Here is a 24,595-nt window from a genome sequence, read left to right as displayed (position 1 = left end):
TCTGGGCCGGCCTCATGCGAGCATACGGTCTTGCACATAAAATTACACCAATTCAAAAGGATATACAGAGGAATGCTTTATAAGCACTACTTTTTCCTTCTCTGTCTGATGTGGGATAAACTATTTGCATTTGAAAAGAAAAAAAGATACATTTTATTTTATTTTTATTTTTGAAATACCTATGTCTGGGCATTCGAAGTGCCCTAGGCAGACGGGAAGCACTAGTGCCAAATCACAAGGTACATACAGAACCCATTCATACCCTACAATTTGGAGAATAAAAAGTGGGAAAAAAGGAAACCTATTATATGCAGGTTATGAAATTACCCAAACGACTAACACATGGATATGCCACCAGAGCCCACCAATCAAGGCTTGGTGGTACACTTAAATGCACCCTTATTAACTAGATTTGTGAAAATGTCTCTGGAAAGAATACAGAAATATGCCAAAATGAGAAAGGTAATCATGAATGAGCAGACACATGAAGCTAAAACCATTTTAACAAGACTTTTAAGCACACTACAGAATTTGATTTTGCAAAGAGTACAAAAAAAAAAAAAAAAACGTCAGAGGTTGGAAGTGTTTTTCCAATAGAAAAAATCCACATGAGAAGCAGCAGAATCTTACACTCTTTGCTGAATTTAACTTTTCCAGCAAGCCACGGAGAGAATGATCAAAATCAATGGTGTGGCTTTCGCGCTCACTGCTATGTGATAAGTTCTTCTCCAGCTCAACCACCTCAGCTTGCATATCGGAACGTTTTTGTTTGCAGTAGGACCGAAAATCAGATTCTTTCCTTTCTAGTGTCTGGAACATTTTCCGAAAAAAACAGTAAGCCACTCAATTAAAATGCACAACAACCATATAAGCAAACATGGCTTTCAATTATCTAATCACCTAAAATCATCAGATACAGTGGTAGATACCCTTCTCAGCATTTTTCCCCTTTTGTACCACAGAACAAAAAGAACAGTATTTTCTGTAAAAGATACGTTCCAGTTGTGCATTGCATACAAGGTAGAAAACCATGTGCAAGGGTTACAAAGATACAACACAATGGATATTGTTGGCAGTAAATAACAGTTGCTCCTTTACACTTTGCATCTTTTGATACTAATAACAACAAAGTTATCTCCATTAGCTGAAATCACGATAAATAACTTTTCACAGTCAAACATGTTTAACAGTCAAGATTGCAACAGAAATAAATGCAAAAGCATCGCAAAGAAGGCTGTTATTTATATAAAGAAAATTAAAAATTAAAAATTTATATATATATATATAGAGGCATGCTCACCTACGCACCTACGCACATGCGCACCTTTGCACACCTGTCATGGGTGTTGAATCTGAACAGTCCATAAGATGCGGAATCCCATGAAACCTTAGGGGGTGAACTTTCACTCTGATATAAGATTCTGGTGGGCCATAGCAAAGAGAAATTCAAATCAAGGAAAAAAAAATGTTTGCATTTTTCATGGCCCACCGAAGTTTTGGATCAAAGTAAAAATTTGTACCAGGAGGTTTCATGAGGTTCTGCTTCATGTGGACCGTTCAGATTTGCGAGAATCATCAGATATGATGAGTTCTTAAAAAAGTTCATATGTAGTACATACGAACTGGTTCGCAGGTGAGCGTTTCTGTATATATATATATAAAAGCAGGATTCCTAGCTTAATTTTAATTGACACCAACTTGAAATTACTGGTTGAGGGAGATAGTTTACCATGAATGCTTGTTTGGTCAGGTCATTCAATGCTTTGTGTAGCTACTCACTCAGAAAAAACTAAATACCAGGGCATTATTGGCATCTTCCTCCACCTGTGTGGGTGCGTGTGTGGGAGATCCAGATAAATAATTCACATATATTTCAGACTATTTTGTATGCTTAATGCTTTTATCATTTTCTGCGAAAATAGCAATCTTCTTCCTAAAGACAAGCAGTAGCCTTTTACAATATCTTCAACAATTGGGAAAAGAAACGTAGAGAAAAAAAAAATTAATAAATTGGGATTGCACCCCATCCAGAAGTGGAGTGGGAGGATTACTGTGGTGACACAAAGCAGCCTTAGGTCGAAGTTTTCTTATTTTATTCGATGACAATTTTCATGTCCTTAACTGTAGCTTAGTTTCTGTAAGAAAGATAATACACCATTATACCCGCATATCTATGAATTGTAAACTACAGAAAGAAACCCACATCTTGACCAGTACACCTACTCACAAATAAGAACAGCCCGCATTAAAAAAGTAAGAAAAAAATCTAACTACAAATGAAAAACTGCATCACAAGTGGAGGATATTAGAACTGCTAGTTCTACATTATCTACCTTCAACAATGCCAACAGTGATATCAAACTTTGCACCACATTATTAGCGCCCTTTTTATCAATTTCCTGGTTCAGATGTTGTATCTCATTGAGAACATCAGCCTTCTTCCTTTCCTGGTTCACAGCACATGCAGCAAGATGAGGAAGGTCATGATCAACCAACCAAAAGGGTAAATGAATTAATCAAAGCATGGCAACCCCACAGTTCAAAAGCCAAAATAGTTCAAAATTCATCATCATTGTCTTAGCCTTGTCCCAGCTCATTAGGGTTGCCTTTATGATCCCTATTTTGTCAATGAAACCTATCTAAGGCCCCAACCTTGGTAGGTAAACAAGCCGACTTGAAATGAATTTTCATCATTGCTTGGCAGGAGTTTGATGACTGGCTGCCCACCTGACATCAAAACCTCCTTCACTCTGGCTGACCAACTGGCACACCACTACTAAGCAGAGTTCAAAAGTATACATAGATTATCAGAATGAAACCAAGAGGGAATGTGGGATATATGATACTCCCCCATGGCATAGCTGTTTCCACTTTCCAAGAATGAGAAAAATATACATTAAACCTTTGATTTGGTGACTACCAAAGGTGGTGTCAGTGTGTACACGTGCAAGTGAGCACATGTGTGTAGTGTGTTCTAATTTCTGTTTCTTTGTTCAGTCACTTGGGTCGCTACTTGTTGAGGGTACTTAAGCAACATTGTAAGTAAGCAATGATAAATGAAGTGTGATTTCTCCCTAACCACTCATATCCTTCCCCTATACCTTCTCTTCTTTTTCTTCTCTTTTTCTTCTTCTTGTTCTTCTGCTCTTCTATATTACAGTCTACAGATGCAGTGTTCTAAAACCCAACTTGACTTAATGTTGAGTTGAGTCAGGCTGGCCTAGATAGTCTTCACAGGATAGCTGATAGTCTTCACAGCATTTGACTGTGTTTTGTAATAAAATACAAAATTATTATAATTGGTAAAAAAAATAAAAAATAAAAATAAATAAAACAGGGAAAATGATGGGAAAATGAGCATATGAACCACTTCTTTTTCAACAGAAAAATCCACAAAAAAAATTCTTCAAGGTCACTATAACTTCAAAGTGAAGAAAAAATAAGGAAAAAGCCCCTCGTGTCTTTTTGGATCTCACCATAAGTCATAATTCTTTTATCAGGCTCATCACGAACCAACTTTCCCATCCCCAATTTTGAATCCCAAATAACAAACATCTTAACATGGATAGGGAAGGATTCACCGCAAATAAGTAGGGGTGGCAATGGGCCAGGCGTGGACTTGAGACACAAGGCCCAAGCCCAACATGGGCCTAACACAGCAGGCCAAAGCCCCGAGCGCAAAAAAAAATTGGTTCAGCCTGGGCCCAACCCCTCCTGGACCGGCCTGATAATTGATAAAAACAACTATTTCTCACTTGAATTTTCCTAATCTATCCGTTGATCAGGTGGGCCACATGCATAAAGAAACATAATTTTTTTAGGAAAGAAACCAACGGTCTAAATTCAAGATAGACAGGTTCTCTGAGGGGATCAGAATGACATATTTGTAAGATATAATACATGTACATATAATTAAAGTCGGGTCAGGCCAGGTTGAACGGAGTTGGGTCGGTCTAAAATGATTTGAGCCTGATCCCAACCGAAAATTCATTGGGCCATGCATGTGAGGCACAAGCCCAGCCCAGAGCCGGGCTGGGCTCATCGAGTCGGACGGGCTACCCAGCCCATTGCCACCCTTACAGATAAGAGAAGATATTTTTCTTAAAAGCCAAACAACTCAAGGCTGAGCTATATAAGAGGAAGGGGATAAATTCGGAGGATGCTAGATCAAATTCAGTAATCACAATCGAATGAAATTTACAAGAATCCAGGTCCAGCAGGAGTGTGCAGCATTACTTGGGATGGATTAGTTCATTGAGAAGGATGCACTTAGGACCGGTAGTCATGTGTGACTCTTCAGAGGTGGAGACTGGAGCACTTTGTGTTTGGATGTGTGAAAGAGCTCTTCAGACTTCATGTGAAGAGATAATTGTTGACAGAGATTTACTCCATATAATTAGATGAGTGAATTCCAAGGGGTCCTATCCATGGCAGTTAGCTTATTGGACGGAGAAGATTATGGTGTTAGGGAAATAATCAGGTTGCCCTTTACCAAGTTGGGAGGGCCAGAAATTTGGAAGCTGGTTCCTTAGCTTGTGAGGGTGTTCTTAAACCTTCCCTGTTCTTTGGGGAAGCTTTTTCCTTCTAATCTTCCAATCTTCTCTCTTTTAACAAAGAGTTTTTTCTAACCTTCACGGATAAATGCCAAAACAACTCTTTGAATCCCAGAGAAAAACCCAAATCACCATACAAGAATAGTTCAGTTACAGAGAAAAGTTTTCATTTCCATGGGGAAGTCTAGAACTCAATATTTGGAAATATATAATGAAACAACAAGCATGAATCGAATAATATGCTCTAGGAAACATTGTGCCCATAAGAGGTTTGTCTTTCTTTCACTGACCTGTTCATTCAAACTGGCACGCAACATCTTTATTGAATTTTCTGCATGACCCAACTCCTTTTCTAGCTGCTGTATGTTACTAGTCTCCTCTTCAATCTCATGCACAAAAGGAGCCCATGTTTCACATCTCATGAAAGCAATAAAGGAAATGAAATGACTAAATACACTGGCAGAGATAGCAGCCATGTTAACACACAATAGCATTCAAAGTCATGAATATACTAATTATACCAGATTCCACAAAACAACGGAGTGCTGTTACACTGAATCATTGGAAACGCTAAGAACATATTCTAATGAATTAGAATACTTCTTAATAATAAGGAGAAAATCACAATCGCAAGTAAGAAAAGACACTAACAAGGATAACTCAAAAGAAAACTGAGTCCCCATTAACAATGAAGATCTCTAACTCCCTAAGTAGCTAGTAAGCCTGCTTCCAAGCTGTATTTAGGTGAATGCAGTGAGCACAATGAGCAGATGGAAATATATGATCACATCATGAGCGTCTCAGTCACAAAGAAGAACTCCAAGGATATCTCTTGCTGCTATCACTCCACCAAAATAATAATTCTGGAATCTCTCATACATAGACTGATAAAACATAAGTTTTAGTGCCTCAAGGAATAACATGAACCTCGACCTTTTCTGAGTGCCCTATTGCCAAGATGTTGCAAGTAAAACTCACAGCACCCACATGATATAGAATCATATTGGAAAAGTGGCATTTGATTCTGTAGACCAACGAAAAAAGATATTTTGATTTCTAACCATCATTCCACAATACATATAAGTCAGCATGATCGTAACCATCCATTAAAAGCATTCCAAATAAGTCATACATCAATTGGTGTTTCGACGGTTCGACCAATTAAGAAGTAAGAAATCATAATAATAAAAAAGCTCCACGGTTTAACATTGAAGAGAAAATATCATTTAATCTCTTATAAAGAAATAATAATAATAATTTACCTTTTCTAAACAATCCATTTTTTTAAGGTTTTTTTTTCTAAATGATACTTAAAGCCCCCAACAGTTTAAAAACATAAAATGAAAGCCAAGTGAAGCTTAAAATAGAAGAAAATAGGTATAATTTGAATCATAAATCGTAGAATTCAAATTATAAAATCATAAGATTCATATAAAAATGGATTTAGCAGTGGGATTCAAATCGTTTTGCTTAAGATTCAATTCAAATCGTAATCGTGAATCGTAGGATTTTAGCAACACTGATCCATTTTTTTCTCTTTTTTTTCTTTTTTTTCTTTTTTATTTTTGGAAAGATCACTGACTTTTTAAAAGGAGCATAGATGAGATATCTACACCAAAAATTAAAAAAGGCCGGACCAATGAGACAAAAAGCCAAACAACAATCACAAAGGACCTTAACAAACAACCCATACTCCATGATGTTGAACTTAGCCCTTCTAAACGCCATATCCAGCAGAATACTCTGATTCCAAAAACATCTCTCATTCCTCTTTTCTTTTTCCTTTTCTTTTGAAAGGCAATCATCTCTCATTCCATTTCAACCAAATAGCTCATATCGTTCCAATAGAACAAGCTTCACAACTTCTTCCCTTTTTCACTAGAGCCACCCCCTCACCATGCAAGAAAGAAAGACTCTATTGAAGCTGGCATCACCCAACTGGCTTGAAAAAACATCAAAGAATTGAAGTCATACTGCTCTGCATAGGTAAAATGCATAAAGAGGTGATTGACCGATTTCACATCCCACAGATACATGATACAACTATTGGTATAACCACTGTAACACTGATTATACAATATTCATATTCATTATTTCAGATGTATTCAGGCCAATATTTCCTCATTCTTGGGAGGCTCTCCCCACGTCTCAAAGTGGTTATCGAACCATAAGTGTGCATGCTGCCACAGTTGATATTATATGATGTAGTGAAAGATGTCAATAGAAAAACAAACTAAATAAAAGCAAGTAAAGGCTTCATTGATTGTTTTGTTAATATGTATGTCCTGCATGACAGTCATCATTCATCCCATATGGCAACTTTTTACATAGATTAACAAAACAAAAACTTTACCATCGATTGTAGCAGCAATGAATTCCAAACAAAAATTACTTAAGTTAGTTCTTGCAATTTAAGGAACAAAGATATATAGTATCCCAATCATCAAACTAGCATGATCTTCATTGCAAGTAAAGATAGTGTTACCTCATCCCCCATCTCAGCTCGCACTTTTAGGACACGAGCAACAACCCATTGTACGACGGGATAAGCACCTTTATAGTCAAGGCCTTGAATCTGGTGAGCTTGAAGAGGGTATGGACATTTCATAGAACGTAGAGCAGCTTCGATGACTTCACCAACGTTACTGAACATCGGAAACAACCCCAACAAGGAAAAATTAGCCAAAATGCAGGAAAAAATTGTTACAGCAACTTCAATGAAGAAAACAAGTCAAATCGACCTAGGAAATGTCCTAAAACCAAAGAGGATTAAATAAAATCATAAATCGGATTGCTATCAGAAAATTTCTTAAATATATTTTCATGTCAATGTATATTACGCATGCATGTATGTTTAAGTGTGTGCGCGTCTAGAGAGAGAGAGAGGTGCACTCCAGTGGTACCGGTACCAGGAAGATGTGGGCCGATGTGATTTATGCAGGACATCCAATCCGTCCATCAGATGTGTGAGTTCATGTTACCCACAAGTAACAAAAATCAATATGATCGAACACTCAGGTGAGCCATGTAAAAGGGAGCAAGATGGGAAGGACCACCCACCCTTGATTTTCACCCGATCACACCTGAGTTGCAAAACAGCCTGATATATGGCCTGACCCTTCATCCAGGCTAGGTGAAGGATCTGAATGGCCTGGATTCCATATGCACTACAAGGTGGGCCCTCTATTCAAATCAACAGTAGGCGTCCACACTCAACATATTCCCTATGGTCTTGGCATGTAGCTACCTCAGTTTTGGATTGGGCTGATATTTGGTTACCGAGGTCAATTGAGGTCAAGCATCTGACAGACAGGTTGGATTTCAAGTATCCGAGGCCCCGTTTCTGCCCAGTTCCACCATTGTTTATGGACTGGTACTGATACCCCGGAACAAGTCAGAAACAATGCATGTGAGTACCCAAATAATCATGCATTGGATATATAGGCTGCATTTGGAAGTACAGCTAAACCCAGTTTCTAAAGGAAATGTTCGTTGACCACCCGCATTCAAAAGTTTCAACACCTGAGAATCCATGGAAATTGCATTCCTAATTGAGAGGGCTACCTCTTTTTTGTCAAGCTGGCTCCAAATCATCATTGTCTCAACTAATCAGTATTTAGCCTTTTTCTTTCAGAAATCAATTCACACTCAAACACATTTTAGTAACACCCACCCAAACATGCCCATAGCATATTAACTGCAATATCTTCCTATCACTCTTCTATTTATTAGCAACCAGGAAAGTTATTTACCACTATTGTCATCTAACGTGTGCTCAGATGAACTATTCGAATTAATTGCAATTATCAGTCAAATAAAGTGGAAATTCCCAAATTGTTAATTCCTTATATTCATATTGAGGGTGTATGCTCCAAATCATGAAACCCTTTTTTTTTACCATTAAAAGGAAAAGGACACCCTTTTTAGAAAATACACTAACTTCTTTTCCCATTTTCTCTTCATTAATTAGAATGCTCTAATTGGAAACTCCAGCTAAAAGCAATGCGCCAGCCAGTCCCTAGCCTGGGTAAAGATGTCAGATGGCCATAGAGATTCTTCCAAGCAATCACGAAAATACATATTCAAATATGATGGGGAAAATAAGATAAGCAACCACCAAATAGCTGGGACCAGGCTTTGATGATGATCTATCTGTATGACTGGAATTCAACTCACTTTTGACCCTAATGTAGCCACACACTCAAATTACAAACTAGTTTCAAGGATGCAAATCAAAATGTAGGATTTGAATCATAATGGCAAGATTTTAGTAACACTGAATACGGATTTTTTTGAAATCTAGAGTTATGCATCATGCAAAGAGGAATTATAGAATTTAAAACCCAAAGATAGCACTGTATACTTGGGTTTTCAATTTGAACAAGTGGACCAACATGTCAGTGACCCAAAGAAGTAGTTTGGAGGCCACCATGGATTGGCTATCATCAGTCATCACCATTACCGCCACCGCCACCATTGCCGTCATCGTCATTATTGCCATTTCCCAGGTATTTGGATTCACTCTATGAATTTCGTTTCACTAATCATTCATAAGCACTATCCTCATTAATTGAGCAAGCCGTCATATCCCTTCCGACCACCATGATCCAAGTGCTTTTAGGTCTTCGTCTCATCCTCTCTTCAAGCCTTTAATCCTAATCAATGTTCTTTTCTTTACAAAAGTCATCTCGTCATTGCACATGACCAAGACCTCTCAATCAAGGTATTCCATAGTGGTAACGGTGGCCATAACAGCCACTGCCATTACCGTTACAATACGGGCCATTACGGGTTTTTTTTTTTTTTGGAAAAAACTTATTTCATCCCCGTTACAGACCATTATAGGTCATTTTTTTCCTTAACGGCCGTTATAGCCATTCCAACCTTGGTAATGGTTACCACTATTACCATTATGTAACCACCATTACAAACATTATGTAACCGTTTTGGAATACCTTGTTCTCAATATGCTCTGCCACCCCCAATTAGTTGAGAAAAGGCTTAGATGAGGAAGATGATTGGATTATTCATGGCTGCTTCTTACAACATCATTCGTAATTTTATCCTTCCTAGCCTTCTTGCACATCTCCACATTCCCATATCTGCAACACTCAAAATTTGGCATTTTCATTATAGTGTGTTTTAACTACCAAACAGTTAGCCCCACATATCAAAGCCAGTTCAACAGTTATCTTATAGAAATTCCCTGAAGTTACATAGGCGTGCTCAGTGTTCGAAGTATCGGTATCGCTACAAATTTCGCTGGCCAGGGATATGGAAACAATATCGACATCACAGATAATATCGCTGATAACTAGAAATGCGGAGAAACATAGGATAAACAATAGAATTTTCAGTGAAACTTCAAGAGATGTTAAAATATACATATTTGCATATTTAGAAATTTTTTTTTTTTTTAAAAAAAAAATGCAGAAAGAATACATACATAGCAAGTTTCCATTTAACGGGACCTTATAAGCATGTGCTGGTGTAAGAAATAAGTCCAACCATCCTCTTCGGCCAATTTAATCATCCAACATTCCATCCAAACATCCATTGATATTGCAAAATATCAACAACACATAATATTTCACCAAGAAATCATCAACAATTGGAAAGGAAATGAAAGATTGTGGTCTCAATATCTTACATGTTGCGAGATATTATCAATATTATAAATGACAAATTAAACACTACATATAACCATGTGCTTGTCGAAAAATTTTAAGATAAAAAAATTTTTAATAGACAAAATTTTGATGATATCAATATGTTGGCAATATTATTGAAATATCGTCAATACACTTATGATACAAGCATTACCTAGAATTTACACAGTCGAAATTATTGGCAATACATTGGCGATATTGATGCATTGGCAATACAAGTGACACCTAGAATTTACCGAGTTGAAAATATTGACAATTATATTAGCGATATTGATATGTTGGCGATACTTAGCGATACATTGCTAATACCTAGAATTTCTGATACTATCAGCGTTATCGATATCGCTACCAGCGTTATCAATATCGCTACCAGTGTTATCGGTATCGCTGAGCTATAGATAAAGATAATATCGGAGATATTTCGATAATATCGGAGATAATTTGAACACTGGGCGTGCTGTGATCATACAATCTGTGAGAGGTACATCTCCACACTAAGTGTAGTTCTTCTAATTTTGTTGGGAACATCCTTATTGATCTCATCCTTTTGTATAATAGAAGGAAATCAAACAAATCACTTTGTGGAATCTTCTTGTTCATTTTCTCTAGTGTTTTTTAATTGTACTTTTGAGGAATTTTCTAACATTTGATTTTAATTAAATCCTTGTGTATATAACCATTCCTACTATAGTAGAGAATTCCAAATAATCTGTCTGTTTTAGCTACTTCTAGACCGGGGGCTTTAGAGCCTTCCCCCAAACAACTAGCTTAGCATTTGCCCCTGCTCTAGTCTAGTCAACCAACATGCAACACCACGTCACCTGCAAACCAAATAGACCTTGCCATGAATGGACCAGGCCCAGAAATCCCTCTGACTGGAAGATGATGGCCACCAATGCCAGGCCCCTTTTTTAGTTGAATGTAGACCATTGCTATATGTATCTTCTTAACCCTCTATTTACAGATGACAGATTGAAAGGTTAGGATTGTCCTACTGGTGAGATTTCCATGATATGGTCCATCCATGGTGGGGCATAGAAGGCCAATGCACTGGAACTCTGAATGATGGGCCGCACTTACTGAGTCTGAAAACCCGAGTATATCACTCATATCCTCAAATATGCACAATATCCTTACCTTTTATGTTTCTACAGGTAGGGCCAAAGTCTAAACATTTTGGTGTTTTTTGTTCAGGCCAGTACTGAATGTGCATGGTGAAGAGGTTTGGCCATTTATCAATGATCCAGACCGTTCATTTGGTGGGCCCCACCACTGGATGGAGGGAGGGGGCATGGATTGCATACTGACACTGCCAGTAGCGACTCACTACTGGATGGTGTTCTGTGGGCCCCACTATGATGTATGTGTTTTATCCATGCCGTCCATCCATTTTGCCAGCCCATTTTACGGTATGATCCTAAAATTTTGACAGATCCAAATCTCAAGTGGACCACACCACAGGAAACAGTGGTGATTCAACCCCACCATTAAAAACTTCTTGGGGGCCACAAAAATTTTGGATCAAGTTGATAATTGTGTTTTCCCTTCATGTCTGTGTGACCTAATCACCATGTTGGATGGTGAATAAATATTAGGGTGGGTCCTAGGAAGTTTTTACTGGTGGGCGTTTAATCACCACTGTTTACCTGTGGTGTGGTCCACCTGAGATTTGAATCTACCTCATTTTTTGGTTCATGCCCTAAAATAATGATCTAAAATTGATGGACGGCATGGATAAAACACATACATCATGATGGGGCCCACAGAGCACCTTCAAGTAGCCACGACGCTACTGCCAGTGTCAGTATGCAATCCGCGCCCGGATGAAGGACCCAAATTCACCCACATTGAAGAAGAATTACTTCAAAAGCTCGAAGTATGCAATTTCCAATCACAACAGTATCGAAACCCGTATCTTCTAATAGCAAAATAAAAATTACCATTAGGTCCCTGTGATTTGCTTAGCGTTTTCAAATTCCGTTGTTTTTGAGGTGTTTTCTAGGAAAGAGAAAGGGAGAGGACAGTATGGAATTGATGGAAATAAGAGGGGCAGTAAGGGGTACTTGCATTTTGTCACGGACGGTGAGATCTTCGTCACAGAGAGCGTGGAATTCAGCATCGACGGCATGGGTGGCTGCGATGCACCAAGCGAGGCCGCCGGCGAGCTTGTCGAAGGGCGATACGGACGGTATTCGCGCGCGGGAATAACCTGCCGATGCGATTAAGTCCAGAATCCCTTGCAGCACCTCAGTCCGGTCCGGGTCGAACTCCGGTTCCGAATCCGACATCTCTCTGCAGTTCGTTAGTTCGGGTTTCTCTCTCGCGACTTGGGTTCTGGCCTCTTTTGATGGAGAGGCCGACTCTCATCCGTCGCGCTGGATCAGGAAGGACGCGGATTTCCCGCAAGAATAGCTTGAAGTTCCTACGCAACGATGCTGGGTGGGGCCCACCGAGATTTTTGTTAGAAATCCACCCCGTTCATCCTCTTTGAGAGATCATTTTAGGAAAGACAACAAAAAATTATGTGTCCAAAACTTAAGTGGGTCACACGAGGGGAAACAGTGGGGATTCAGTGTGAATCGTTGAAATATTCTTCGGACCATAAAATTTCTGTGTCATAATCTTCTTTCTTCTTCTTTTTTTCATGTACACGGTTTGGATGGCATATAAACATCAAGGTAAAGCCTAGGAAGGTTTTAATGGTAAGAATTTCTTTCTCTAATTTCGTACTGAGTTACCTAGTACGCTCTTATTGTACTGACTAAACTCAGTTGGGCTCACTGTGAATGTATTTAGTTTATCCACGCCGTCCATCCGTTTTTCCAAGATCATTTTAGTAGTTGAGTTTGAAATTGAAGAATATCCAAAAGCTCAAGTGGACCATACCACAAGAAACACTGGGAATGATGATTTGCACCGTTGAAACCTTCCTATGGCCCACAATGGTGTTTATTTGTCATCCAACTTGTTAATAAGATACCAAAGACATGGATGAAGGGAAAACAGAAATATTAGCTTGATCCAAAACTTCCATGGCGTCTAAAAAAATTTCAATGGTAGAGGTTCAATTTATACTTTTTCCTATGGTGTGGTCCACTTGAGCTTTGTATGTACTTCATTTTTTACCTCATGGAATAAAATTATCTTTTAAAAATGGATGGACAGAGTGGATAAAATACATAAACCACGGTAGGCCCCACAGGTTTTACTCATACGCAATCTGCTTCCTACCTTGTGACCTACTTAAAGCTGGGCAAAACAGATCCAATCCGGTGGATCCGACTTGATTAGACCCAATCCGACCTGATCAGAACCAAACCGACAGTCTGGATCGGTGCGGATCAGGTAGCCCCATCCAGATCCAAAATCTTTTCAAGTCGAGTTCGGATTGGCCCTGATCTGACCCAACCCGACCCGAAAACTTGATCCGATCCTACCCGATCCGGAGTAGTTATTATTGATCCTTCTACTTGTTCCTGTGGTATGGTCCGCTTGAGATTTGGATATGCATCAATTTTGGGTTCAACTACTAAAATGATCTGCAAAAACGAATGGATTGCATAGATAAATCACACGCATTCAAGGTGGGGCCCAACAGAGTTTAGGGTGTACAATAATAAGTGGATTTACTGGTGTACTGCACACACCTATGTAGCTGGCAGTATGTGCTAGTTGTAGCTACGTGCCGTGCCAAGGCGAGCACTGATGTATTTATTATATCTACACCAAGTTGCACGAACTGTTCAAAGGATATCAAAGTTACACGGGGCCCACAGTGATGTATTTATTATATTTACACCGTTCATATATTTTTAGAGACCATTATAGAGCATTATCTAAAAAATGAATAATATCCAAAGATCATCTGGACCACACCACAAATAGCAGCAAAGAATGATTTTCACCGTTAAACAATTTGTGTGGTCCACATGATAGTTAGATCTGTCTTATTTTTTGTCTCAAGTCTTAAGACGTGCTCGCCAAATGAATGGACGGTTTGGATATAACACATAACCCACCATCAGACCCATAAAAAAGTCAGAGAAAGCGTCACTTCTTTCATAGTCATGTGGAGCCCACCTTGATGTATATGTTTTATCTAAACCGTTCATCCACTTTGACATATCATTTTAGACGTTGAACACAAAAAGTACAATATATTAAAGATTGAAGTGGACCACACCATATCAAACGATCCGAATTATACCCAATCCGATCTCACTCAGTTTCTCTAACCGAGTCGGACTCAGTTCGGGTCAAGTCAATCAAGCATCGGATCGGTCCGAGTCAGGTGACCTGGACTCGATGTCGGATCGGATCGAGTTCGGGTCAGACTATTGAAATTTCGGATCGGACCGAGTTAGGTCAAATCTGATCCGATCCAGACCGATGCCCAGCTCTAGACCTACTTGAGTTTTGGATGCGCCTTAGTTTTTCATCTCATTTCCCGAAATGAATTCTCAAAGCGGATGAACCGGGTGGATTTCGCATAAACATTTCAGTGGCTCTACCCAACATCTTACGTAGTAACTCCCTGGAGTTCCTCCACAAGGAAGCCGATGCTAAGATGTTCATGAGAAATCCATCCCCTTCAATGAGAGCTCATTTTAGGACATAAGATCAAAACCTATGAGTATCCAAAACTTAAGTGGGTCACACTAGAAGAAATGGTTGGGATTCAGCCTGTGAATCGTGGAAACATTTTTGGTGTCATAAAAATTTTGTGTAAGAGATTTTTTTTAATATTATTATTTTCACTTCATCCCATTGGTAATGATCTTATAAATGGTTTGGATGACATATAAACATTAAAGTGAATCCCAAGAAGGTTTCAATGGTAGTATATTTTTTTTCCCAATTTTACCGCTGTCGTGACTCGCTTGAGTTTTTGATCCACCTCACTTCTTATCTCGTTTCCTAAAATAAGCACTCAAAACAGATGTAAGAGGTGGATTTCTCACAAACATCTATGTGGACCCCACCTAGCATCCTTGCGGCTTTGGCAGGAAATCCACGTCTGACCAGGGATGCGGATTTCCTGCTAAATCCTTTTACAGAAGTTCCTACACAAGGATACAGGTAAGGGCCAACAAGGTATTTGTGAGAAATCCACCCCATTCATCTGCTGTGAGATAAGGGACTTGGATTACGAAACATATCATAATGTAATCGTGTGATGCTAGAAACATTCTGTCGACCCAACCATGATGTATGTGTTTATCCATGCCGTCCATTCATTTTTCTAGTTCATTGTAAAGCATGAGCTCAAAAATGAGTTAGATACAAATCTCAGGTGGACCACACCAGAGGAAACACTAGTAATTGATCACTCAGCATTAAGGCCCACTATAATGTTTATTTGCCATCCAACCTTTTGGTCAGCCGCATAGACATGGACAGAATGGAAAACAGAAATATCAAGATTTAAAAATTTTGTACCCCAATAAGATTTTAACAGTGGGCCTTCAATCATCACTTTTTCCTATCACGTGATCAATGAGCCTATCTTTTAGCTAATGTCCTAAACTAAGCCAAGTAATGGATGAGCCGTCTAAAACACATGCATCATGGTGGGCTTACTAGGTGAGACCCCAGCCTCAAGACGATGTGGCCCTTACCGTGGGTGTCTTATGTTGTAACTAGATGTCTTCAATTTGGTTTCCATGGTTCGATTACATCGAACCAGCTTCGATGTCATTGAAACCAGTTTGATGACATTGAAGCCGATCGATGTCATTGAGTATTTTCGGAATTTTTCACTGGTCACTGGACAGTTTTGGTTATTCTTCGATGTCATCGAAGATTTACGCAGATTCGTTTGCGGAAACGCAGATTCTGCAATTTTTGTTACATATTCCGATTCTACTTCTATCTAAACCTATATAAAGGGGTGTATACGGAACTATAAGGTATTCTAATAGGTTCTAAGTATTTCTAAAAGGGTTCTAGAGTTTCAAGGGATGGAGAAAAGGAGAAGTTTGAGGATTGCTCAAGCCGGGTAAGTCCTCCATCTTTGTAATCTGTGCTTTCATAGTGAAGATCTATCGCTTTATGCCATGATTTTTCCCATAAGGATTTTCCATGTTAAATCTTTGTGTTCTTTTGTGTTTGCTTAGTACTCTTGAATTGCTATCCTAGATTCATATCTGTATGATTCCGCAGCACAAATCTCAACATCTTATAGTCACCGTAATTCATTTTACTTTCATGCATCTTTCTTTTTGTCTATATATCAGCTTCGTGCATATAGATATTCGCTAGGGGAGATGGGTGGTCCTTGAGGTATGCCTTTTCGAATGGGTTGCTCCCTTACCATAGGACCACTTTTATGTATGTATATATGATGTATCCATGTCGTCCATCCCTTTTTCTAAATTATTTTATAGCATTATTCCAAAAAACAAGCAATTTTAATTATTGGGTGGACTATAAGATAAGAAACAGTGGTGATTTACTGTCCTACCATTAAAGACTTATTAGGGTGCACGTTGATTCAAAACTTTTGTGGCTCATTGATGATCAATCACCACTGTTTCTTATGGTATAGTTCACCTGATAATTGGATCTGCTTCATTTTTGGAATAATGCCCTGAAATGATATGGAAAAACAGATGGATGGTATGGATACATAATACATACATCAAGGTGGGCCCCACATTAACCTCCATGATAAGGGCCGCACCATCTTGGGTGAGGCCTGGATCTCACTTATTCCGCTCTCCCTCATGATGTTTTTCAAGCAATACATAATAGAGATGCCCATCGAGTCGAGTCGGACTGAGTTAGGGTTGACCCCACTCGATCCTGTTTTGAAATAGGCCTAACCCTAATTCGACCCAACTCAGTACCGAGTCTAACATACCTGACCTGATCTGAGTCTAGGTCTGGGCTAGACTAATCCGAACTGAGTCTGACCCGGTCACAAATATTGAGTTGGGTCTAGTCGACACCGAGTCGGGTCGAGTGCAAAAGGTATCCATAGGTTGAGATCACAACTCAAAACCTAGATTCACTTGCCAGGATTGCAACCTCTACATCAGTTGAGTTTTTTTAATATATATGTATGAGTCGGGTTTCAGATCGAGTCGAGTCAGTACCGAATTGGATTTTTGGTTAAGTCGACTCAAGTTACTGGGTGACTGTAGACACCCCACCCCGGCTAGCAGTTTGGTAAGGCATGGATGATCCTTAGGAATTGAACCTGAACCCCACACCCTACCATCAAACCCGAGCCAAACCTAAATCCCCCTATTACCCATTTTCAAACCATTTTCCGAGCTATTTTTGAGCCCTAAACAAGTCACCTCCAAGCCATTTCTAAATCACAACCAAGCCATTTTCAAGCCCAAAAATCCAAAACAGACTTTGGGCCGAACCTAGAGCCCAAACGGAGCCCACTAGCGAGAATTCAAAATCAACGGCGAGCGGGCGGTAATTGGATTACCGCCAGCGGTAATCCGATTACCACCTTACCTCGACAGATGTGCCCCTCTGAGCTACAGATGTTGCTCCCTCCCAAAGTCAACTCTTCCATCAATTTGACCCCAAAACTAATTCTATTTACCAGCCTACCAAGCCCAAGAACCTATAAGGGAACGTCATGTGGCATTACAATCTCCTCAACCAATCACAAGCCGCCACATCATCTTTCACCCTCCAAAGCCTTTAAAATTACCAAAAGATCATCCCAAAAGGCTATAAATACCCTTCACTTATCTTCATTTCTCATCAACCAACAACAACTAAAGATCCAACCAAGTAGGAGAGAGAGAGAGAGAGAGAGAGAGAGAGAGAGAGAGTAAACAAGTAAGAGTGAGGAGTGTCCGAATTTTCAAGCCTCTATCTTTCTAAGCCTCCTCAACCATCTCCTAGCTTTCTCACCTCCACTTAAGTTAAACCTTCCAACCATAGCACACTAAAACATCCAAGCCTTCTAAAGTGCAAGTCAATGATCACACATCCATCATTAGTATATCGCATCATTACCGCCCTTCTCAACCCCCTTGCTCCTTTAGATTATCATTGAATGTATGCTCTGTGACTTGTCAGAATTCTGGATCCTGTCACATCAGAAACTCATGGTAGGGTAGTTCATTTTTAATGATATTTTAGCATCATCACATTTGTTCAAAACTCCTCTAGATATTCCTCGGATGTATGCTCTACAACTTAACGGAATTCCAGACCTTACCACATTAAAAATCCAAGTCTGCTTAGTCCCATTGTAATGTTATCATCTTATCCCTTAAGAATATTTTACCACACGAAGTAGAGACCGTACATCCGTACGGACGGAGAGGATGCTTAACACCTTCCCTCTTTGTAACTGCAGTCCCTTACTCAGAATTTCAAATCGCAGATTAGAAGTCAACTTAAAACAAAAGAGTCTTCGGATTCTCTGGCTTTACATATTCAGCAAGTTTTACCCGACTGTGGGATTTTGAGTTTAGTGGCTAGTGGCGACTCCAAATCTATTGTATCAACAATCCAAATCAGCCCAATCACCCTCATCAAAACCAACCAAACATAAATTAACATGGGCACCGATTTCCCAGCGTTCACAGTGACTCAAACTCAACTCGGTTTGAGTTCGGACTGGAGGAAGTCAACTCAATTTGGACCGACTCATCCACTCAGTTCGGATCGAGTCGGACAAGAGTTTGCCGAGTCAAGTCGTCCCATGCCTAGCTCTAATACATAGTACTAGGTCGATGTTGTGTGCTACACTACAGTTCGAGTTCGCTCATGGCCAGTAATTGACTTGCGATAGGTGATGGGGGTGAATCCATGCCGTCCAACTATGATCATATCCGTGCATAAATAAGATCGTTTATTTGGAGTGAGTTTCAATAGCAGACAATTTATGGACAGGAGTAACTAGATGGACGGACTGGATTTACCTCCATCCTCCATCACACTGGTTAGGGGTGTTGGTCGTGGATGTGGATAGGCACTGAAGGAACCATCATGATCAGGTATGGGCTTTATGCACACCCTCCGCCCATTTTCGCATATATTTTACAGTATAAGCACAAAATTGATGTAGATCAAAAGCTCAAGTGGACCACCCCAAAGGAAGTAGCAGTGATAATGATACCCACCATTGAAACCTTCTTAGGGGCCACGGTGATGTTTATTTCCTAACCAACTTATGAGGTTACATAGAACTAAATGAAGGGAAAACAAAAATATCAGCTTAGATTCAAAAATTTTGTGCCCCTAAAAAGTTTTCAACAGTAAGCATTTAATCCCCAGTGTATGGTCCACTTGAGCTTTGAATTTGGTTCAGTAATAGCATTATACCCTTAAAATGATATGGAAAATTGATGAATGGTGTGGATAAAACTGATACATTACGGTGGCCTCTTAGAGTCCCTTTCCACGCCGAGTGCGGGATAGGTGGGCCCACCGTGAATGAGAACTCTACCTTGTTCAGCCTTTAAACTAGATTATGTTAGCCCATGGCCCAAAAATCAGACAGATCTAAAACTCAAGTGAGTGCCACAGGAAAAAGTGGGTAAACTGAAAACACAAAAATACTTGCTTGATCTAAAACTTTTGTGGCCCCACAAGTGTTTTATAGGTGGATATTCAGTCCTCGCTATTTCCTATTGCGTAACCCACTTGGGAGCTGCCTCATCTTTTAGCCCAAGTCCTGTCATGACTTGAAAAAACAGATGGATGAGTGGAGTCTTCACAAACATCACGGTGTGCCCGCCTAGCTTCCTATCATAGGCAATCCGCGCTGATTTATCCCCCATGTTTGTTTTTGTGGGTGAGCAGTGGATCCAAACCATCCTTGAAGTGATTCTTTAATGGTTTGCTACACTCATCAGGTTGAGATTTCCATATAGACTGGCTCAACCCTCTTCCTCTGGTATGGTTCTCGGATGCCCTCATCACATGTCAATCTCGCTCGGCAGTACTTAATTCGGTTCAACACTACAAGTCATACATGACTCAGGCGAGTCGCACTTAATTCAGTTCAATACCACAACTCAACCATGTCAATTTGACTCAGTAGCACTTAATTCCGTTCGATACCACAAGTCAACACTTAACTCAGGCGAGTCAGGCCCATTTTGCTCCAACTCAAATGAATCCTGACTTGACTCAGGGCTGAACGAGTCCGGCCGAGTTGCTGACTCATTCTTTTTAACAAAGATTATGTACTCCACTACAGAATCTACACTTTATGTGGCCTATTCACCAAAATCTCCTAAAAATCATAACCTTTGGCTATCTCTACCTACATATTCCATTTTTAGATGGGTACTTCTCTAGAGAGCCAAACCAACCCTAAGAAATGATTGATTATCCATTATAATCCTTGCTATTACACATCTCAAGAACATAGTCATCTTTAAGTGCACTTACTTAAGATTCCAAGAAGCCCCTTACACAATTCAGATTAAATACCAGCAAATTTCTTGAGTGCATCCTCTCCGGGAATTTCATTAATGTCCGAGAATAAGTAGCGCATGTAATCCATGTACTTGAAAGGTTTGAAGATGAGTGGATGGTCCTTGTCGATGAGCTCTTGAGGCACCTCTATCATCACCCCTTCTTTCGGTATTGGAAACAAGCCGCATGTAGACCTCTCTTTATCTCCACTCAACATAACCTGATGGTGCACCGCATGGAGCCTCCCGTTGCTCCAAGCCTACGCCAATGCAAGTAACAAAAGTAGAAGTAAATAATGTAATCATGCATCTATAATTGCAAAAATCTTGAAGTTGGAGCAACGTTTGGTTACAACATTGTGTTAGGGTTGGCTTTGATTGTAGGAGAGTATATTAGCTTTGAGTTTGAATTTTGTGGAATGTTACACGTATTTATATAATTTTCAGCCATTAATGAAAACAAGAAAATGTTTTCATACAATGTTTTGCTTAATTACAAAGAGAAACGGTCTATCCTCGAATTTAGACTAGTTATTTTAATTATCCGAATATGATTATATTGCATTATTCAATTTTTTTGAAAAAAATCATAAATTATTGACAAGGTCGGGTCTTTTACAAGTCTTTGTAGAAATCGGCTTATTCTACGGCTACTCACATGAATGTGAAAAGTCATTCACCCCTTAATTAATCTCATTCAACCTCCTTAGTCAAATATTTAGTTGATGTTTCGACGTAAGATAAGCTACTTATGCCTAGCTAGGTAATGTATCTTAGTTTCTACTTATTAAGCTGAAGTGATTTAAATAACTTTAAGTTTTTTTAAAAAAAAGTTACTATAATTGATCTAATTAAACTGAACTTATATCAAATAAGTTACTTATCTATTGCTGCAAGTAGAAAAAAGTAACTTATTTGGTGGGATCCAAACGGTCCCTTAGAGACCGTCCATTTTAAAAGGAAAGTTGAAAAGCTCCAATCTAATTAAGAGTTTTATTTTTTGTAAATGCCCATTTTATAATCAGTTTGGATAATTAAAATATGAACCTGGATCAAAGTTAATACATCAGGATGTCCCCACGTATCCTATAGCAAAACACAGAGAGATGTACTCTAGCAAATATCTATAAGCAGACTGTAAAGATTTGCAAAGACATGTGATTGCATGCACACAATGTCATGATGTAAAGCAGATGGAAACTTCAATGGATTGGGTGTCCCAAACATGAGAAAGATCTAAAAATTAAGTGAGGCACACTACAAGAAACAATGGGGATGGAAACACCCACCATTAATTAAAACTACGTGGGCACACACGGATATTTATATATACCATCCAATCAGTTCATAAGGTTATTCCCACCTACGCGAAGGTGTGATGTTTATTTGCCATCCAGCCAATTCATAAGGTTATTTGCACGTAGATGAAGGTAAAACACAAATATTAGCTTGATCCAAAACTCATGTCATCAAAGGAGCTGATGGAATGGACAAGCGGATACAACACAAACATCATGGTGGGCCCCACATATTTTGGTGGCCGCATCTTTGTGTGGAGTTTCTTCAATTAAATGTTATACCATAGCTGCATCTTTATTAAATAATCAGTTGCAAGCCATCAACCATCTAGACCATTGATTTCATGGGCACAACTGTGGGTGGATCAAGATCCAAATATCTTTAATGTTTAAGAAATTAGCGTACCTTGAGTGCTTCTCCAACGATGACAATGAGAGAGCCTTTGGAAAATGTCACATCCAACCATTCACCTTCCTTAGAGAGCATTTGAAATCCTTGGACCCCATCTTGACACAATATCGTGACCGTCGTTTTATCAGTATGAGGCACTAGGCCCATGGTCAAATCATCTTTCATCGGAGCTTTATATTTTAACATACGAAAAAGAAGATCGCAGTCCCCGCCATGTAAATCATAGTGTTTACTAACACCAAAGCTATCAAAGATCATCTTCCGAATAATCTCAGTCAATTCTAACATTTGCATGCTAATGGTGTGGAGCGTTTGGCTGGCAAAAGAGTAAATAGTTAAAAGCATAGAATGCATAGAATACATTCTTACCATTTTTTATTTGTTATCCAGGTTAGTTTTCAATTCTCATAAGTGGGGTCTATGGTTTGATAGATGAAAATTTTCCTCAGTAGGACAACATCAACCTTTCAATTTATGCCCTATGCATGAACATTTAAGAAGAGAAATTCAACATGGGTCCATATTCAACTGAAAAAAGGTTATAACTTGGGGCTGTGAATGGCTATGCTAGCCAATGGAATATTGGGTTCGAGAACTGGGTCTGGGCCTAAAATTTAAGCTCGTTTAATAACTGAGCTGGGTTCGGGCTTCATTTACGAGTCTGTCTACTCGACCCATTTAAGATTTAAGAGCATTTTTGTATATCATGCTTAATGGTGAACTGCTGAGATGCTGCACAAAAGCGGATGGCTGGGCTTAGGCTCGTGGTAGGCTAGGGCTCGGTTCATGCATAATCATCGTGGCTGGTCTAAGGCCTATTTGGTTTGGCCTGTGACAGGCTCAAGCTGGCTTGGGCCTAGGGCTTACTTTGTGGGCGATCTTGGACAGCCTGACATTACACTCACCATTGGGCTTCTAATATGGGAGGCACTTGTCATATACTTCCTCTTCGACAATGGCCATAAAAATGATGGTAGTGCCTTATCCACATGGTCCATCTATTTTTTCAGCTTATTGTAGGGTATGATTCCAAAATTGAAGCATATCCAAAGCTTAAGTTGACCACACCATCGGAAACATTAGGAAATGGATGCCTACCTTGAAAAATTCTTGGGGTTCACAAAAGTTTTGACCACACCAAAGATTTGTATTTTCCCTTCATCCATGTCGGTGTGATCTTATGAACAGGTTGGATGACAAATAAACATCACTGTGGGCCCTAAGAAGGTTTCAACGATGGAATAAATCATTATTCCCACTATTTCGTGTGGAGGGGTCCACTTGAGTTTTGAATATGCTTTAACTTTGAAAAAATGGATAGACATTGTATGAAAATCCTCATAATTCCTCGGATTTGAACGATTTTTAGGTCATTAGAAAGGTAACTTGACAAGCATTCAAATGAGACAAGAATCGTCTAATTTGGAGATCATTCAATATTCTAAAGCACATTAAAAGTTTTCGATCGTCATTTTTCAATCTCAATCGTTAATCTTTTGAAATCGTGTGTAGATAAATCACGTACATTTATAATGGGCCCAATAAATTAGTTCACTCAGTACACAATTCAATTTCCACAAAAAGTCAAGAAAATTAAAGGAAAATTGTTTTAAGTTTATATGCATCTCACCAGAATCTTGGGTTCCCATTCAGCCACATGAGATCCGTAAACGCCTGAGCCATATCGAGCTTTGGTGCACCGTCGACACCCGTACGAGTGATGTCCGTTACACCTACGTAACCATAGAAAGGCTTGGGACTTGTTTCTTCATCTATATATCGACAGGAAGATCAAAGAGAGGTTTCATGGCCCCAAACATCTCTTCACATAGTTGCATGGGGATTTTATCATATGCCACACAGAAATACCCATGTGTCTCGCAAGCTGCTCGAACCTCTTTACATAGAAGACCCCACTCCTCGATCCCTTGCTCTAATGCTCTTGGGTCTTTTGAGAAATCAAGAAATGGAATTTGGGAAGGATTTTCAGCGCACATTTTGCTAATTAACACTTAAAATGGCGATTATACCATTATGTGCCTCTCTCTCTCTCTCTCTCTCTCTCTCTCTCTCTCTCTCTCTCTCTCTCTCTATATATATATATATATATATATATATATAGGAGGAGGTTCAAGTCCAGCAGGTTGGACCACAAATTATGGTCCACCTAGAGGATAACTTCCAATTCATTAAGTGAATGAGCCATCTGAACCTTCCAATAGAATAACCCCAGTATTAGGATCACCTAGTACAAAAATGA

The 24,595-nt window shown here is 39.3% G+C and overlaps 2 protein-coding genes across 4 annotated transcripts in view; both read right to left on the bottom strand.

Moving 5' to 3' along the window:
* Positions 1–12,616, bottom strand: part of LOC131223310 (uncharacterized) — a 44,607-nt gene extending 31,991 nt beyond the window's left edge. Inside the window, exons 1-5 of one of the 3 annotated variants that reach the window (XM_058218665.1) lie at positions 12,290–12,616; positions 7,039–7,198; positions 4,844–4,942; positions 2,334–2,447; positions 631–810 (exon numbers count right to left, since the gene is read on the bottom strand). In XM_058218665.1, the coding sequence (XP_058074648.1) occupies positions 631–810; positions 2,334–2,447; positions 4,844–4,942; positions 7,039–7,198; positions 12,290–12,510 (774 nt within the window). In that variant the 5' untranslated portion in view covers positions 12,511–12,616. The remainder of the gene's footprint in view (positions 1–630; positions 811–2,333; positions 2,448–4,843; positions 4,943–7,038; positions 7,199–12,289) is intronic. The other 2 variants (XM_058218666.1, XM_058218667.1) reach the window with 2 other exon arrangements.
* Positions 12,617–20,522: 7,906 nt separating this feature from the next.
* Positions 20,523–24,332, bottom strand: LOC131224170 (probable 2-oxoglutarate-dependent dioxygenase AOP1). Its single transcript, XM_058219711.1, is given in 3 exon segments — positions 20,523–20,885; positions 22,330–22,651; positions 24,073–24,332. Coding segments are annotated over 3 exon segments (834 nt in total). The 3' UTR covers positions 20,523–20,633.
* Between the last annotated feature and the right edge of the window lie 263 nt (positions 24,333–24,595).

The sequence above is a fragment of the Magnolia sinica genome, chromosome 13, assembly GCF_029962835.1.
Source record: "Magnolia sinica isolate HGM2019 chromosome 13, MsV1, whole genome shotgun sequence".
NCBI lineage: Eukaryota > Viridiplantae > Streptophyta > Magnoliopsida > Magnoliales > Magnoliaceae > Magnolia > Magnolia sinica.
This window is presented reverse-complemented; position numbering and strand designations above follow the sequence as displayed.